A 17,016-nucleotide genomic window follows, 5' to 3' on the forward strand; every position below is an offset into this window, starting at 1 on the left:
TACTTCAAAGTTCATGTCATACTAATAATTCTTCAACTGACCTGAGGATCTATGTACCTAGCTTAGAATATTGAATATCACTTAACTTTCCTCAGTGTGTTCCTTCTAGCTGCAAAAACTGACAGCAGCAGTAGCATTACATGAAATCTGAAAACTTCTGTAACTTTACTAGCTAACTAACAATAAACTAGCTGAAAAATGAATAGAAGCAACCAAATACCTTGGGTAGCAGAAATAGAATCTTGTGAATCTTCTGCTTGGGCTGTATTAACTGGAGACTCATCCTTCTTACTTAAAGTAGCCAAAAATTCATGAACAGCCTTTTCCACCTGTGGTCTAAATATATGGGTTATTTTCTGATCAATAACCTGGGAAACAATTCTGTCAACGCCTGCTTCAAGCATTCCAGACCTGAAACAAAGTCAAAGCAAGAACACACTACAATAAAAGTCTCTACTGAATGCATCAACTTTTACAAATCAGTATGCAAAAAACAGGAGCCTAGTTACTGTTAAAAATGTCTTCAAGACACTAGGGAAGTAAATCATTAATGTAATACACTATCCATGCATGAAATGCACTATCAATCCCTACATAAATCAAAAAGCCTGTTTGAACTCAAATGTCAGAAGATGCTGAAAGTACAGTTGATGAAAGCATACTTACCAGTAGATGTTTGAGTAGAAGGATCACTGCTGCAGTATCATTTGTAATGAATGCTGAGCATGCCACAGGCAGACATATGACTATCCAAATTGCCTTCCAGAACTTTGGACATCCTGCTGGACTCTTCCTATGTGGCACACTTCAGTACGATGTACAACACAAAAGGGAAAAGTATCCTGAGTCATCTTCAGTTCTCTTTCAGAGAACTGAACTTGTCAAAACAAGACTGCTTGCACTGCATAAGTAAGAGTCTGAAAAAGAAGTCCTTCCCAAAGGTAAGGAAGCTCGGGCATAGGAGGGTGTCTATAAGCTATCCTTCTATTTGAACATATAGTGAGTATGCTCACACAACTGTACAAAGTTTATCATTATATTTACTGCTGAAGTACCACTAAAAATTAATGGTAAGTGTACTAAAGGAGTATGAAAAGTACAGTTGTGTACACTTACCATAAATGTAGATGTTCGAGTGTATTCACTGTTGCAGTCATCACATTTGGGTTATCTGCCTGCAGGTAGCCCTCAGCCAGCCTGAATACCAGTGTCTTGGGATTTCTGTGCCAGATGCTGTCGCTTCTTCCATGAAACCAGGTAGTCAGGGGTATAAAACATGCAGCTAATGCCATTACATCAGTTTTTCTTGCCCCAGATGTCAGATGCCCCCAAAATAGGAAACAGTTATATGGTGTGGAACACCCCCAGCAAAAAGCAAATACAAATAATATAAGCCATGCCAAACCAAAAACGATAAGTGAAAGTAAAGACAATCAGGGGGCTGGAGGGAGGGTAACCAGGACTGCAACAGTAAATACACTCTAACATCTACATTTATGGTAAGTGTACAAAACTGTACTATGTTCTTCGTGTTTCACTGTTGCAGTCATCACATTTGGGTTGATTCCCAAAGCTAAGGAAGGGTGGAGGTAGATTAAGAAGCATTAGCTCTGGCAATCAGGCCCTGTAAGACTGCTGTGGCAAATCCAGCTCTGGATTTAGAAAAGATAGACAAGTGGTAATGCTTGGTGAAAGTGTGTACAGAGCTCCAGGTTGCAGCTTTCAGGATGTCCCTGGTAGGGACTCCTCTGAGAAATGCAGAAGACGTAGATGTAGCCCTAGTGGAATGTGTTCTTACCCCCGGTGGGGTAGGTTTTCCATGGTGCTTGCAGCAAAAATTAATGCAGTGTGCTATCCATTTAGATACAGTTTGCTTTGAAATGGCCTTCCCCTCTGCCCTTGCAGCAAAGCTGACTAACAGCAGGTCAGATTTTCTGAGAGACTTAGTCCTGTCCAAATAGAATCTAAGCTGTCTGTGCATGTCTAGAGAATGCAGTATCCTTTCCCCTTTATTTTGAGGATTAGGGAAACAAGTAGGCAAATGAATGGACTGGTTTAAAGCCACACTAGACACCACCTTGGGCATAAAAGATGGGTTAGGCCTGAGGGAAACCCTGTTCGCATGGAAGATAATGAAGGGTTCCACTGCCATAAGGGCCTGCAGTTCAGATACTCTTATTGCTGAAGTGATGGCTAGAAGTAAAGCTGTTTTCCATGAGAGGAATTTCAACTCTGGTATAGCAGCCGGTTCAAAAGGGGGAAGTGTAAGTTTTTCCAATACAAAGTTAAGGTCCCAGGCTGGAGTGGGAGCTCTCCTGGGGGGGTCTTAAACATTTGGCCTCTCTAAGGAACTGTTTTACCAGTGGATGAGAGAAGAGGGATGGCTCAGTATTATAATGAGCTGAGATGGCAGAGGCATGAATCTTAACTGAAGAAAAGGACAGGCCCTTGTGGAGCACTTCTGTTAAGTAATCTAGTATAGGAGGTAAGCTGGGCATAGTTGTGCCCATCCCCTGAGACTGGCTCCAGGAACAATATATTTTCCACTTTTCTGAATAGGATTTTCTAGTACTAGGCCTCCTTGCCTCAAGAATGACATCCAGCACCTGCTTACTGAAGGTTGCTAGAGGTGAGTTCAGGGGATTAGCCAGGCTGCAAGGTTCAGGGTCTGAAGCTGAGGGTGCAGAATTTGTCCCCCCTGCTGGGACAGCAGGGAAGGGGTCTGAGGCAGGTGCCATGGTTGTAGCACTGTCAGATTGCGCAAAAGAGGATACCAGTGCTGGCGTGGCCAGTCTGATGCAATCAGGATTGTCCTGTTTGATCTTTAGTAGAACCTTCAAGAGTCGAAGCAGAGGGGGAAAGGCATTGACTGAAAGACTTTCCCAGGAAAAGGACAGGGCAACCACCTTCCAAGCTTGGCTGTGGGGAGTTCTGGTGCAGTATTTGTTGGAATGATAGTTCTGAGGGGAAGCAAACAGGTCCAACACTGGTGTCCATAATCTGTTCCCCAAAAGCTTGAATATTTTGGGTTCCAGTTTCCATTTGTGTGGGTCCATGAGATTTCTGCTTAAGTCGTCTGCCAGTGAATTCAGTTTGCCTGGCAGGAACTGAGCTTGTTGGTGCACTTGGTTGCTCAAGGCTGTGTTCCACAGTGCCATGGCTAGTCTGCAGAGTGGGTAAGAATGTGTTCCCCCCTGCTTGTTTATGTACTACATAACTGTGGTGTTGTCTGTCTTTACTAATAGCTGTCCTGGAAGAATAAGACATTTGAAGGCTGTCACAGCATTCTATACAGCTAGCATTTCTTTTTGATTGATATGCAGGTGCATCTGCTTTGGGTTCCATTTGCCCTGAATGCACTCCCCTGCCATGTGAGCCCCCCATGCATAGTCTGATGCGTTTGTTGTTAGGGTTGGGCAGCAGGGGGTAGAGTGAAAGAGAGTCCCTTATTGTGGCTGCAGGCCTCTGCCCACCAAAGGAATTCTGCCCTTGGAAACGGAATGATAGGAATTATTGTTTCCAGGTCATGAGAATGTTGACACCATAGACTTTTTAGATACCACTGAAGTTTCCTCATATGCAGTCTTGCATATGGAATTAACAGAATGCAAGAGGCCATTAACCCCAGAGCTTGCAGTATTTTCCTTGCAGATAGCTGGGTTTTTGTGGCTAGTATGTTGAAGTAAGTTGTCAAATAAATTTGTTTCTCTGGAGTGAGGAATGCCATCTGGGAAGTTGTGTTCAAGCTTGCTCCCAGGAATACAATCTGTTGGCAGGGTACTAGGTGTGATTTCTTTTTGTTGATGGTGTACCCCAGTGAAGTTAGAAGTCTCTTTACAAATGCCAGGTGCTGTAGTAGCAAGTCCTGACTTTTCGCCTGAATCAGGCAATCATCCAAGTATGGGTAAATCTGAATACTTCTCTGCCTGCAAAAAGCAATGGCTGGAGCTAGGCACTTTGTGAATACCCTCAGTGCAGTAGATAAGCCAAAGGGAAGTGCAGTGAACTGATAGTGCATACAGCCTGCCCTGAAGTGAAGTTATTTCCTGCAAGATTCCCTTATGGAGATGTGCAAGTAAGCCTCTTTTAAGTCTAGGGTTGCCAACCAGGCATCTTTGGCTAGCATAAGAAGCAGTTGTTTGAGAGTTAGCATTTTAAATTTTGGAACCACCAGAAAGGTATTTAGAATAGATAAATCCAGGATAGGACGCCAGAAGTTTTCTTTTCTGGGAACCAGGAACAGTCTTGAATAAAAGCCTTGTCCCCTTTGTTCTGCTGGGACAGGTTGAATAGCCTTGATGCTGAGTAGAGAAAGTACTTGCATTTGGGCCTCCACCCACTGGTTTGGGGGGAGGTCTGGCCATCCACTTAGGGTTGGGAGTGAGTGGAAGTAGAATCTGTATCCTAGGGAAACAATGTTTAAAACCCATTTGTCTTGGGTAATGTATTCCCAGTTTTTTGCACGCAGGGTGAGTTTTCCTCCTAAAGGTGCAAGTACTTGAGCAAGGCTTGGAGGAGTTAAGGATTAGTCATTGTGCAAGTTTACCATGGGAGGGTGGGCTTACTACTCCCTGTTTTGGACGTGGGAGCACCCCACTGCTTAGATCTGTGCATAACCTGAGAGTGAAGTCTTCGGGGTCTGCTGCCCCTGGGTTTGGATTGAGAAGGCCTGGAAGGGATTAGAAAGGACCAGTTCTTTGAAGGCCAATGCCTACTGAATCTAGGTGGTTGTACTTGTTAGAAATCTTCAACAGCTTGCATAGATTTAGCTTTCTCCTCCATCCTTTTGAGAACTTCTGCTTTACTGATAAATAGGTGCTCTTGGTTTAAGGGTGCATCCAGTAATTTTGCTTTGACATGATCTGGCAAGGTTTGTTCCTTAAGCCAAGCATGCCTTCTAAGAACAGACCCAGTGACAGCGGCCCTACAAGATGCTTCTAAAGTATCAAAACCATACTGCAAAGTATGTTTACCAACTTGGTCAGCAGAATGCAGTAACTCTTGTAAATCTTTGTTCTGCACAGTCAGGAATCAACATCATTTTCTGTTTAATTAGCCCCATAATATGCTGCTGATACTTTAACATATGAAACTGGCAATTTAAAGCCCTAATGGCCAAAGTAGCAGAGGTGTATACCTTCTTACCCCATCTGTCTAAAGCCCTAGAATCCCTGTCAGAAGGGGTAGGATTTTTGGCAGTAGCAGCCTTAATGCCTTTTGGTCCTTGGGAAATGGTCTCTGGACTCAGTAGGATTCTTGAAAAGGAATTAGTGAGAGTCAGGTACTCTATAGTACCTGTCAGGTTTCCTGGGAGTTGGAGGCAAAGTATCCGAGGTAAGGCTGGATTCCAAGAAGACATCGCCTACAATCTCCAGAACAGGAGAGATAGCTAGAGCCCTGTGCTGAAGCAGGTTTAAAAATTCCCCCGAGTCTCTTTTTGGACTGAAAGTAGTCCTGGCTTTCCCAGCGGAAATGCTCCCTAAGGGTCTGCAGGGTTTCACCAAAAGAAAAATCTTCTGGAGGAGAAGCAGAGGGAATGGAATTCTCTGCATCAGAATCCTCACAGGTAGATAAGGGTATGTCCTGGTAGTCAGAAGAAACAGAGATATCAGACTCCTGATCAGAAGAATCAGAAGGAAAATTCTCTTTGAGGGGAAAGGCTGGCTTCCCCTAATTAAGGTAATGAGGTCTTCAGCCATTCTAATCATTTGTTTTTCAGTCCTGTGGGCCCGAGAATGCGCTTTGGTCGTCGGTTTCCTAGGCGTAGTGCAAACTTTAGGCCTGAGAAATTCAGTATTTTTGGCTTGCAACGAAGTCATCGGTTTAATATGAAAATCAGTAGGCCTGAATACACCCTCAAAAGCCGGTGCCTGCACAGCGGCTCCGGACTCATCCAAGGTAGAGACATCCACAGGTTCCGTAGTCGAAGAAGCATCTCGTGGCATACCGAATGGGTCTCAGTAGAGGCCTGCAAATCTGCAGAAGTGGGTATCAGGTGCCACGTAAGCACCTCACTGAGTACCGGCGGCCTAGCGACTAGCTTAACGGTAGCATTGTTGGCAGATTTGGACCTATGTGGTCTGTCTCTGTCTTTATCCTTACATTTTTTCAGAAGATCGGTAGTCAGACGGCTTACCGACACCGTTTCTTATTACGGAGATCGAGAGCGAAAGTATTTAGCTAGCAAAATTGCCCTATGACGGATAGTTCGGGCATCGAACAAGGCACAAAACCGACAGCGAGGGACGTCGTGGTCTGAGCCTAAACAGGTGACGCAGTAAGAATGAAAATCTCTATGAGATATTTGCTTTCCATAGGCAAGACAATTATTATTTTTTTCTGACATCGGTTAGAGCAAGAAAAAAGGATTCCCAACGGGGTACTTATCTTTTAGAAGACTTCAGGTCTGAAGCTCGAAAATGAAAATTTCAGGAGTCAGCTGACTGGCACTTGCGAAATGCTTCTGCTTCGGGCACCGCACGGCAAGAAAGACTGATGTAATGGCGTCAGTTGCATGTTTTATACCCCTGACGACCTGATGTCATGGAAGAAGCGACAGCATCAGACGCAGAAATCCCAAGACTCTGGTATTCAGACCGCCTGAGGGCTACCTGCAGGCAGATAACCCAAAAGTGATGACTGCAACAGTGAAACATGAAGAACATCACATACCAGTGGTCTATGCAGTACTGATATAATCTGTTCTTTTCCTGGCGAGAATGTCAGGCGTATAGCCATGGAAATAATTACCATGGAAATGTTTAACAATGACATAGAAATCTTCAGACACTGGATCCAACTCAGTTTGGTTTTATCAAGGGCAGATCATGCCTACGCAACCTGGCAGAATTCTTTGAGAAGGTCACCAAAGCAAATGATGAGGGGAAAACAGAGCATACAGCCAACCTTGACTTGGCCAAGGCATTTGATACAATATGCCTTTGAGCTTTGTAGACAAATTCACGGAATTAGCCACACACCTCTACACACACCTAGGTTACCCACTGGATAGCACAGTGATTCTCAGATAGGACTCAAAAAGATACAATAGGCATTCCACCTCAACAAAGAGGCTGGTCACTAGTGGTATTCCTCAGGGCTCTTTGCTAGGTCCACTCCTTTTAGGCATCTGCTTCTCTGAAGCCAAAGCCAACATCAAGGGCATCTGGCTAACCAAGTTTACAAACGATTGCAAAACAGGTATAGTCATGAAATGGAAAGCTGCTCAAAGACTAGACTAGAGTATGGCAACACAAAAGACTTCAATAGTAGCATTATGAAAAAAGGAAAAAAATAGGTACGACTGTTTAATATGGTGAAATTCGGTGCAACTGGTTAACTATCAGGAGTGGGTAAGCTTAGAAATTTTCCAATCAAGATTTGGTTTAGCAAAGATACTAATAACCATTGTGGAAAGATCTATTCACATAAAATCTGAAATGTCTGAGGGGGTCGGTACATTAAAGCAGATATTCACCTCAATTAAGTGTACTCAGGAAAACTACTGGCAAGTGTGTGAGCATTCACACAGCATTCAATAATAACTTCTGCCATAAAAGATGGATCTGTTTTGAGCACCACCCTTTATTTGTGGAAAATTAGATGTGTAAGCGTAACAGAAAGAGCCTGCAACTTTGCTATTCTCTTGGCATAGCTACTAGTAGAAAACAGGTCTTCTTGGACATAAACTACTGATATGCAGAAACATCTGGCTGAAAGGGTAAAAAAACTTTTTTTCCAATATGAAATATATGTTCCAAGGAAGGAAGAGAATCTCTTACAGAAAGCTTGAAGTGAAACTTGCCACATTAATTAAGGCATGGCAAGAAGAGTCCAATCCTATGTAAAAATCGAAGATAGCAACCAGAACGAAACTTTATGGAAAGCCTGGATCTGTGGGAGAATGGGATGGATCCATTACTGTGACCTAGGCAACTGGGGTTAAATTAGTGCCTCCAGCTTGGAAGAAGCCAGGTAGGGAGGGGGGGGAGGAGAAAAGGTGAGTGGTCTGCTCACCTCTGCCAGAGGGGTAGGTAGGGTTGCAAGTATTTGCAAGCACACCGGATAAGATGTAATTTTCTTGGTAGAGACCAGGGAATCCACCTCGTATGCTTTGGTGAAGGGGTTGCTTCGAGAGAATGCCCCTTGCATATATCAGAGGGCACTCTTCGCAGTCAGATAAGTGTGCATAGCGATAGTACTGTGTAAAGAAAACAAATCAAACTACCTTATGGCTGTCTGAATGAAGGCCCCTCCTGGTCATCCCACACCCCTATGATAGGTAAAGTACAGTTCTGTAAGTAAACTTAACATAACAATAGACATCTGAATGATCATTGCTGCAGTAGCATTAGCTATATGGTTTATATCCTGCTAAGGCTATAAAAGACAGGCAGCTTCAGTACCTTCCACTCACCCAGAATGTCAGACAGCTTCAGATAAGCTGACTAAGAGACAAGTCTGGGTGCAAAGCCCTTCAGAGCTTCCATGCCCAGACACAGAGAGACAGAGCCCTGAAAGGACAATGCTAGGAATAAGACAAAAAATAAATATCTACACCCTGGTATAAAAAGCGCACACAAAAAAAGAACACAACTGGTATGATGAGTGGGAGAGAGGGAGTGGCTACTGCAGCATTAATCATTCAAACATCTACTGTTATGGTAAGTTTACTTACACAAAAGTACTAAGTTCATCATACTGATCACTGTAGCCTTGGCTATACTGGTAGACTACCACAGCTAACTATATTTGGGAGGTGGAAGGAGAAGAGCCCAGGAGCCCCTGGAAAATGATCTGAGCAAAGCCTGTTCTGGATGTGTAAAACAACTCAGTCTTACAGTGCTCTATAAAAGCATGTGCAGAGGACAATGTGGCAGCTTCTAGAACACTTCCAGAATATGACACTTTCCAAAAAGCCACATATGAGCCAGATGCCCTGGTAGAATGGACACTGACCCTGCCTAGAATAATTCTGTTATGGTGAGTATAGCAAAAGGTAATAGCCTTAGACAACCATTTGCAAATATTGTGTTTTGACACAACTTGTCCCTTCTTCTTACTTCATAATAAACAAGAAATGAACCACTGATCAGAAAATCTCCAAGATTTAGTTAGTTAAAAACAGTACCCGAGTAGTCCAAGGACATCAAAAGTATGGAGTATCCTTTCTCTCTCATTTTGAGGGTCAAAAAACACAAACAAAAATTTAGCAAAGCTAGACTTTCCACTATGTGATACCTTTAACCTCTTGTATCAGAAGGAACATGGGCTATATGCACATTATCCTTTAAGGATATTACCCGCGGTGGTGGTGCTGCGGTAGCGTTGTCACCTCACAGTAGGACGCTGTCCGATTCGATTCTCAGCTACAGCGTCTTCTGCATGGAGGCATGCATGAATGGGCGTACCTTCGTTGAAGGTTGTGCGTCAGGCCTGGCAAGCCGGTACGTAAAAATCAACTGCCAATCATTAGCGGACCGGAGTTCCGCTGTGGCGACCCCTAACCAGGAAAAGCCGAAAGACACAAACAAAACCCTTTAAGGATATCAGGTGTTTCAGCTAAATGGCAATTTTGAATGTCCATGACTTTTTCTTTTTACTTTTAAGTCTCTTTACGGACAATTTCAGACCAATAAAGCCAAACCCCTCTAGATGTGGACATGCATGTTTCTGCCATCTTATGGCATCTGCACAGCATAAGAGGAATGTTTGGCTAACATTTGAAAACACAGGGTTGTCATACCAAACTGATATCCATAAACATTAGGGTGTCTGCAAAATATCCCAACAAACAAATGAAACAATAAGTGAAAAGGTCACACAGAAAAAACAATCAGTTAAAACAAAAACAAAAATCTAGCAAAACTAGACTTTCCACTGTGTGATGCCTTAAACCTCCTGTACCAGAGGCAATATGGGATATGGATAGCACACTGAAAAAGTCCATAAGAGTGAGGCAAAGCAAATAGGCAGTTGATGGATACCAATTAAGTAGTCAGAAACATCCATTAAAATCCTGACATTAAAATATATTTAAATAAACCCACATTATACAAGTTTCATATCAAATACACTAAACTCATACACAAAATAAAAATCTAAGTAACAAAAATCACATACTTAGAAACAATTTGTTTGCGTCTTTCGGCTTTTCCCGGCTAGGGGTCGTCACAGCGGAACTCTGGTCCACTAATGACTGGCAGTTGATTTTTAAGTACCGGCTTGCCAGGCCTGACGCACAACCTTCAACAAAGGTACGCCCATTCATGCATGTCTCCACGCAGAAGACGCTCTAGCTGAGAATCGAACCGGACAGAGTCTTACTGTGAGGTGACAATGCTACTTATAAGAAACAATATGCAGGAAAAATCATGCACTAAAAACATTGTTCTACTCAATGGTCTTGCTTTAAGAATGGGTTTCAATAGCACCTTTTCATTTAGACCATGATCCATATCAATCCTAACTATCCATTTTGTCTCAGTGGCTTCAGTAAAATTCTCATGGTCTCCACCCCGTTCACTTGCAACTACTTTTATACAACCTGAAACTTAAAATGATGTTCTAAACCACTATCACTAAATGTTTAGCTAAAGCATTACTGCCAGACTTATTCCTAATACTATATACATGTTCCTTAATCCTGTCTCTCAAGCGTCTATTCATCTTTCCAACGTAGAATGAGGTACATGTTAGACAGACAGTCAAATAAACCACATTCATAGAGCAACAATCTGCATCAACTTTAAACTTAAACACTTTTTTCTAGTCAGGGTGTTCAAAAGACCCTGACGAATCAATATAGCTGCAAAAATTACAGTTCATAAAAGGGTAGTGGCAAAATTTAAGCCACAAGATATGGTGTCCCCTGTACTAGGTTTAACAAAGCATGCGTTTAAAAGATTTCTTATTTTTAGAAGAAAAACTGGGCTCATCACCAACTATATTCTTAATTTCTGTATTGATGGTCAAAATGGCCCAGTATTTCTTAATTACATCTATAACTGAATTTACATTACTGGCATAATATAAGGGCATACACAATGTACTGTCAAGCAGCCCTGTATTAATTCTAACTGTTGATGCAAAGGGGAGAAATATGGTTTACCTATAGTGAGACATAATTGTGTCACTTCACGTAATGAAATGTCAACATCCTTGTCATCATTCCCTCTTTCCTTTAATCTACCTTTCAAACCACCCAAATCTGCTTCAAACATACCATCCTCTGGGTTCAACCTTGACATCTTAAGACCCTGTCCTTTAATCATGTTTTTAAAAATACGTCCAAGGTGCATGCTTCTTCTATGATGCAAGTTGTTCCTTGTACATGGATAGTTAGACTTAGGGCAGATATGGGTCATGGTCTATATGAAAAGTGCCATTGAAACTCCTTCTTAAAGCAAGACCATTGAATAGACGAATGTTTTTAGTGCACGATTTTTCCTGTATATTGTTTCTTATAAACAAATATATATATATATATATATATATATATATATATATATATATATATATATGTGTGTGATTTTTGTAACTTAGATTTTTATCTTGTGTATGACTTCAGTGTATTTGATATGAAACTTGTACAATGTGGATTTATTTAAATATATTTTAATGTCAGGATTTTAACAGCTGCTTCTGACTACTTAATTGATATCCACCTATTACTGATTGGATTTAATTAACTGCTATATATAAATGGTTTTGATACTTTGACTTGGATGTAATGTCTGAAGAAGCAGTACTTATACCGTGAAAGCGTTAACGTTCAATAAATGCTGGATTTCTGCTTTTATTTCTGAGTTTACTTTGACTTTGGGTACAAGACATCAACTGCATATTTGCTTTACCTCACTTTTATGGGCTTTTCAGTGTGTTAATTTTGAAGGGTGAGACATTTACCATCTTTGCTGCATTTTTTACAATTTGTATCTCTTTTCTGTGGCTGGTTAGGGCAATGGCTGAAGGTGTCGTTGGAAGAATAGAATTGGACTACACTCCTGTTGTACTCTATGCTGCCACTACTAAAAATCATGTTAACTGTCTAGAGAGTCGAAATAACCCCCTGCTTGAGAATGGAGCAGGCTTAGAGGGTAAGTCTTCTGAGAATATGGACATTGAATTTGACAACTATTGGCTGAAATACATGCTACTGAGAATGGTATCTTAAGCTGAAACACTGGCAAACCCAGCGTTATAATTTAGAAGCTTGCCTCGTACACTGTGTTGTCACATGAGGCTTAAGGATTCTAAAAATGCCTACATATGGAGACAGATACCCTCAGCTATTATCTAAATGGCAGAAGTCAAATTTAGAGCTAAGCTTCAACTATTTGCATTTGGTCATTGATGTTTTGAAAAAGCCGCTTGGCGAAAGCGCTTACCCCTTTTATACTTGAATAAAGGTTTTGGAATTATTGAAAGTTTCTAATTTCCAAGTCTGTTTCCAGTTTGCTTGAAGAGACTGTCAGCATTTTACATCTATAAACTGTTTTTTGGTCTGCATAGACTTTAAACATCCCATTTAATGTGGAACTTCGCTTTGGATTTATAGCTTTGGCTGTTTCTTTTACACACTAGCACAGCTTACCAGTGATCCAGCGAGTGAACTTGTAAGTCAGTATTGTGCCTGGTTTGAACTTGAGCTGATGTTTTATTGATTTTATGCTGACTTTTTTAGTAAATGTGTAATGTTTTTCCCAATGACAATATGGATGAAAGAATGAGTGCTCTCACTGAATCAGCTACCCCCTATGAAAGGAGGCTACTTCCGACTAAGTTTAATAAAATTGAAAGGGGCAGAAAAGACTTTGCTGATGGTCATATTTTTGTCTGGCTGAGAAATGCCAACAGAAGCATTAGTAAAAACTCCGATGATCCACCTATATGTACTACATCTGAGAACTGAACTATGGCAGGTGTTCTAACACTAATACTGAAATACATGGTAATACAGCTTGCGATGTGCAGGAAGTGCTTGGCAAACGCCCACATCCTCTGAAAGAATTAGGTGCTCAAAAGAAGACCTTTTTATCTCAAACAACAGATGTCAATGTTGTTTCATTACAGCACCAAAAGGAAGTTATTCGACCAGCTGCTGCCCATTCGGTAAGCAAACTTTACTGGCTTCAGATACAGTATCGGTAGAAGAACAAGTTTTTCACATATATCCCATCACACTGAGCAAAAATATTGGCTGAGATGCCCAGTCGAACAGGGAACGATCCGAGAGCAGGGGAAGGTTGAAATGCAAACTACAACACGAAACAGAGAATATGCAGACAATAAAAAAGATGTGGTCAGGCAGAGACTATCTTTAATTTGGAATATCTCTTCTAAACGACTCACACCTGGTGAGTTCTCCTTGTTGCAAAAGGGCCTTTCTTACATCCTACTCAGACTCTAAATATAACAGATTCTGTTACTGATTTAAAAATGTTTGAGCTATCATGTCAAGACTTACTTTTACGGGTCATAACCATAATGTTGGAAATAATGTGTTTAAAAATCCTAGTGTTTTTCAACCAGTAAACCATCCAATGCTAGAAGCCTTTTCTAAAATGTGTGTGAATTATTTTTACTCGATTCCTTTTGAAAAAATGAGGACAGCTAATAATTTAAATGCAGATGGATGGGTCACCCTGAGGTCACTACAGATGGATGAAACAATAACCATCAGACCCGCTGATAAAGGGGGTAGGGACTCTGAGTTCTATATGAAATCTATGAGAAGTATGTTAGGAGATGATTCTGTTTATAAGAAAATTACTAAAGATGATGTTAACAGGATGGTTTTGAAAGTACATGATTTATTGCATGATTCTTTGCTTTGTAGAAGCATTAATTTATATATATATATATATATATATATATATATATATATATGTATATATATATATGTATAAAACTTTTTTGTTGTAAAGAAACCAGTCATTCCACTTATATACAGGCTTCTAAAAGTACACAAGCACCCTTCCAATCTAACATTCAGACCAACTGTTTCAGATTGTAGATGGTGTACTGAGTCGCTATCTATATATGTGGAAAAACATCTGAGAAAAATATTGGATCTGAATAAATATGTTTTAAGAGATTCAAAACTATTTTTGATGGATTTGTATAAGTTTTTGAATGAGAGGAAGAAACCTAATAACAATTTACTATTGGTCACTATGGGTGTCCACTCTTTATTTACAGTTATACCTAATGATGTAGGAGTGGAGATGTTAAGGGAATATTTGTCACAGAAGAGTTCATATGAACATACTAATATAGAATTGATCTGTATGCTTATGGAAATTATACTTGAAAATAATGTTTTTCTGTTCAACCAACAGATTTATTTACAAAGGGAAGGTATGGCTATGGGTACATCATCCGCCAATAGTTATGCCAATATAGTGATGGCCCGGTGGGAGAATGATACTTTCTTAAAAACAATAAGATGGCAACAGGTTGTCTTTTATAGATGCTTTGTTGACGATCTTTTTTTACTTTGGGATGGTACAGAAACAGAGTTGAATTTATTTGTTACAACTCTTAACTCTAGTACTTCTTTCCTTAGGTTTGATATTAATGTATCTAGTAAAGAGGTTAATTTTCTAGACATAAAAGTGTTTAGAAACCATACTGGGTTGTTTGGAACTAATGCATTTAAGAAAAAATGTACAAGGAACAACTTGCTTCACAGAAGCATGCACCCTGGACATATTTTTAAGAACATAGTTAAAGGACAGGGTCTTAGGATGTGTCAAGGTCGAACCCAGATGATGGTATGCTTGAAGCAGATTTGGGTGGTTTGAAAGACAGATTAAAGTAAAGAGGGTATGATGACAGAGATGTTGACATTTCATTACGTGAACTGACACAATTATGTATCACTATAGGTAAACCATATTTCCCACTTTGGACCAACAGTTAGAATCAATACTAGAAAATAGGGCTGTTAACAGTACAGGGCATATGCCATTATATTACATCAGTAATGTAAATTCAGTTACAGATGTAATTAAGAAATAGTGGCCCATTTTGACCAGCAATACACAAATTAAGAATATAGTTGGTGATAAGCCCAGTTTTTTTTTTTAAAAATAAGAAATCCTTAAAATGCATGCTGTTATCCTAGCACAGGGGACACCATATCTAGTGGCTTAAGTTTTGCTACTACCCCTTGTATGAACTGTAATTTTTGCAGCTATATTGATTCGTCAGGGTCTTTTGAACACCCTGACTTGATAAAAGTGTTTAAGTTTAAAGTCAAGACAGACTGTAGATCTATGAATGTAGTTTATTTGTCTAACATGCACTTCATTCTCCGTTGGAAAGACAAATAGATGTTTGACAGACAGGATTAACGAACATGTATATATTATTAGGAATAAGTCTACCAGTAATGATTTAGCTAAACATGTTGGTGATAGTGGTTTAGAACATCAATTTAAGTTTCAGGTTGTACAAAAAGTAGTTGCAAATGAACGAGGTGGAGACCTTCATAATTTTACTAAAGCCACTGAGACAAAATGGATAGCTAGACTTAGGGCTGATATGGGTCATGGTCTAAATAAAAAGGTGGCATTCAAACCCCTTCTTAAAGCAAGACCATTGGATAGATCAATGTTTTTAGGGCATGATTTTTCCTGTATATTGTTTCATATATATATATATATATATATATATATATATACACATATATATACATATATATATATATATATATATATATATATATTTATATTTACATATATATATATATATATATATATATGTGTGTGTGTGTGTGTGTGTGATTTTAGTAACTCAGATTTTTATCTTGTGTACGAGTTCAGTGTATTTCATATGAAACTTGTATAATGTGGGTTTATTTAAATACATTTTAATGTCGGAATTTTAATAGATGTTTCTAACTACTTAACTGGTATCCACCCATTGCTGACTGGATTTAATTAACTGCTATATATAAATGGTTTTGATGCTTTGACTTAGATGTAACCTCTGAAGAAGCAGTACTTATACTGTGAATGTGCTAATGTTCAATAAATGCCAGATTTCTGCTTTTATTTCTGAGATTTCTTTGGCTTTGGGTACAAAACATCAACTGCCTATTTGCTTTGCCTCACTCTTATGGACTTTTTCTGAGTGTTACTTTTGAAGACTGAAGCATTTACCAGCTTTGCTGCATTTTTTTATAATGTGGATATGGATATCATTTTGGTATGACAACCCTGTGTTTCCAAATGTTAGCACACCATTCATTCATCTTATGTTGTGCTGATGATGCCATAAGAAGGCAGAAACATACATGTCCACAGCTAGAGGGGTTTGGCTTTAATGGCCTGAAATTGTCCATAAAGAGACTTAAAAGTAAAAATAAAACGTCATGGACGTTCAAAATTGCCATTTAGCTAAAACACTTGATATCCTTACAGGGTAATTTGCATATATCCCATGTTGCTTCTGATACAAGAGGTTTAAGGTATCACACACAGTGGAAAGTCTAGCTTTGCTACATTTTTGTTTGTTTTTTTTTAACCAATTGTTTTTCTGTGTGATTTTTTCACTCACCGTTTCATTTTGAGGTGCAGGAAAGAAAATGGGGAGACGGATAGTTTCGTTCACAGAAAACTTATACCACATTTAGCACAAAAGGAGGATTGTTTCTCAAAGAAACCCTTTCTCTGTGGAAAAAGAGATAAGAAGGACTCACCATAAGAGGTTGCAACTCAGATACCCTTCCTGCAGAAGGTTAGCACAATCAGCAAACTTGTTTTCCAGGTTAAGAATCTCAAGTCAGCCAGGTTAGCTGGTTCAAACAGAGCACATTTCAAGGAGGGATCAACAGTTTTCTTGTAATTCTCTTATGCAAAACCCCTTTCAAAAACATTTTGACATGAGACTGCATTGAAAGGAGAATCCATGGGCAGACATGCTAGGATACTAACTTACACAAATATTGTGAGACCATAAAACAAATAGCCCTGAATGGGTGCTGGTTATGTTGCTGGCATCAACTAT

General features: G+C 39.9%; 1 protein-coding gene across 1 annotated transcript in view; it reads right to left on the reverse strand.

The window, feature by feature from the left end:
• BOD1L1 (biorientation of chromosomes in cell division 1 like 1) overlaps window positions 1–17,016 on the reverse strand; it is a 2,284,811-nt gene that overhangs the window by 1,894,223 nt on the left and 373,572 nt on the right. Inside the window, exon 3 of the mRNA XM_044062584.1 lies at window positions 221–411. Coding sequence (XP_043918519.1) covers window positions 221–411 — 191 coding nt within the window. The remainder of the gene's footprint in view (window positions 1–220; window positions 412–17,016) is intronic.

Source organism: Protopterus annectens, chromosome 2.part1 (assembly GCF_019279795.1).
Source record: "Protopterus annectens isolate FY-2018-M chromosome 2.part1, PAN1.0, whole genome shotgun sequence".
Taxonomy (NCBI): Eukaryota; Metazoa; Chordata; order Ceratodontiformes; family Protopteridae; genus Protopterus; species Protopterus annectens.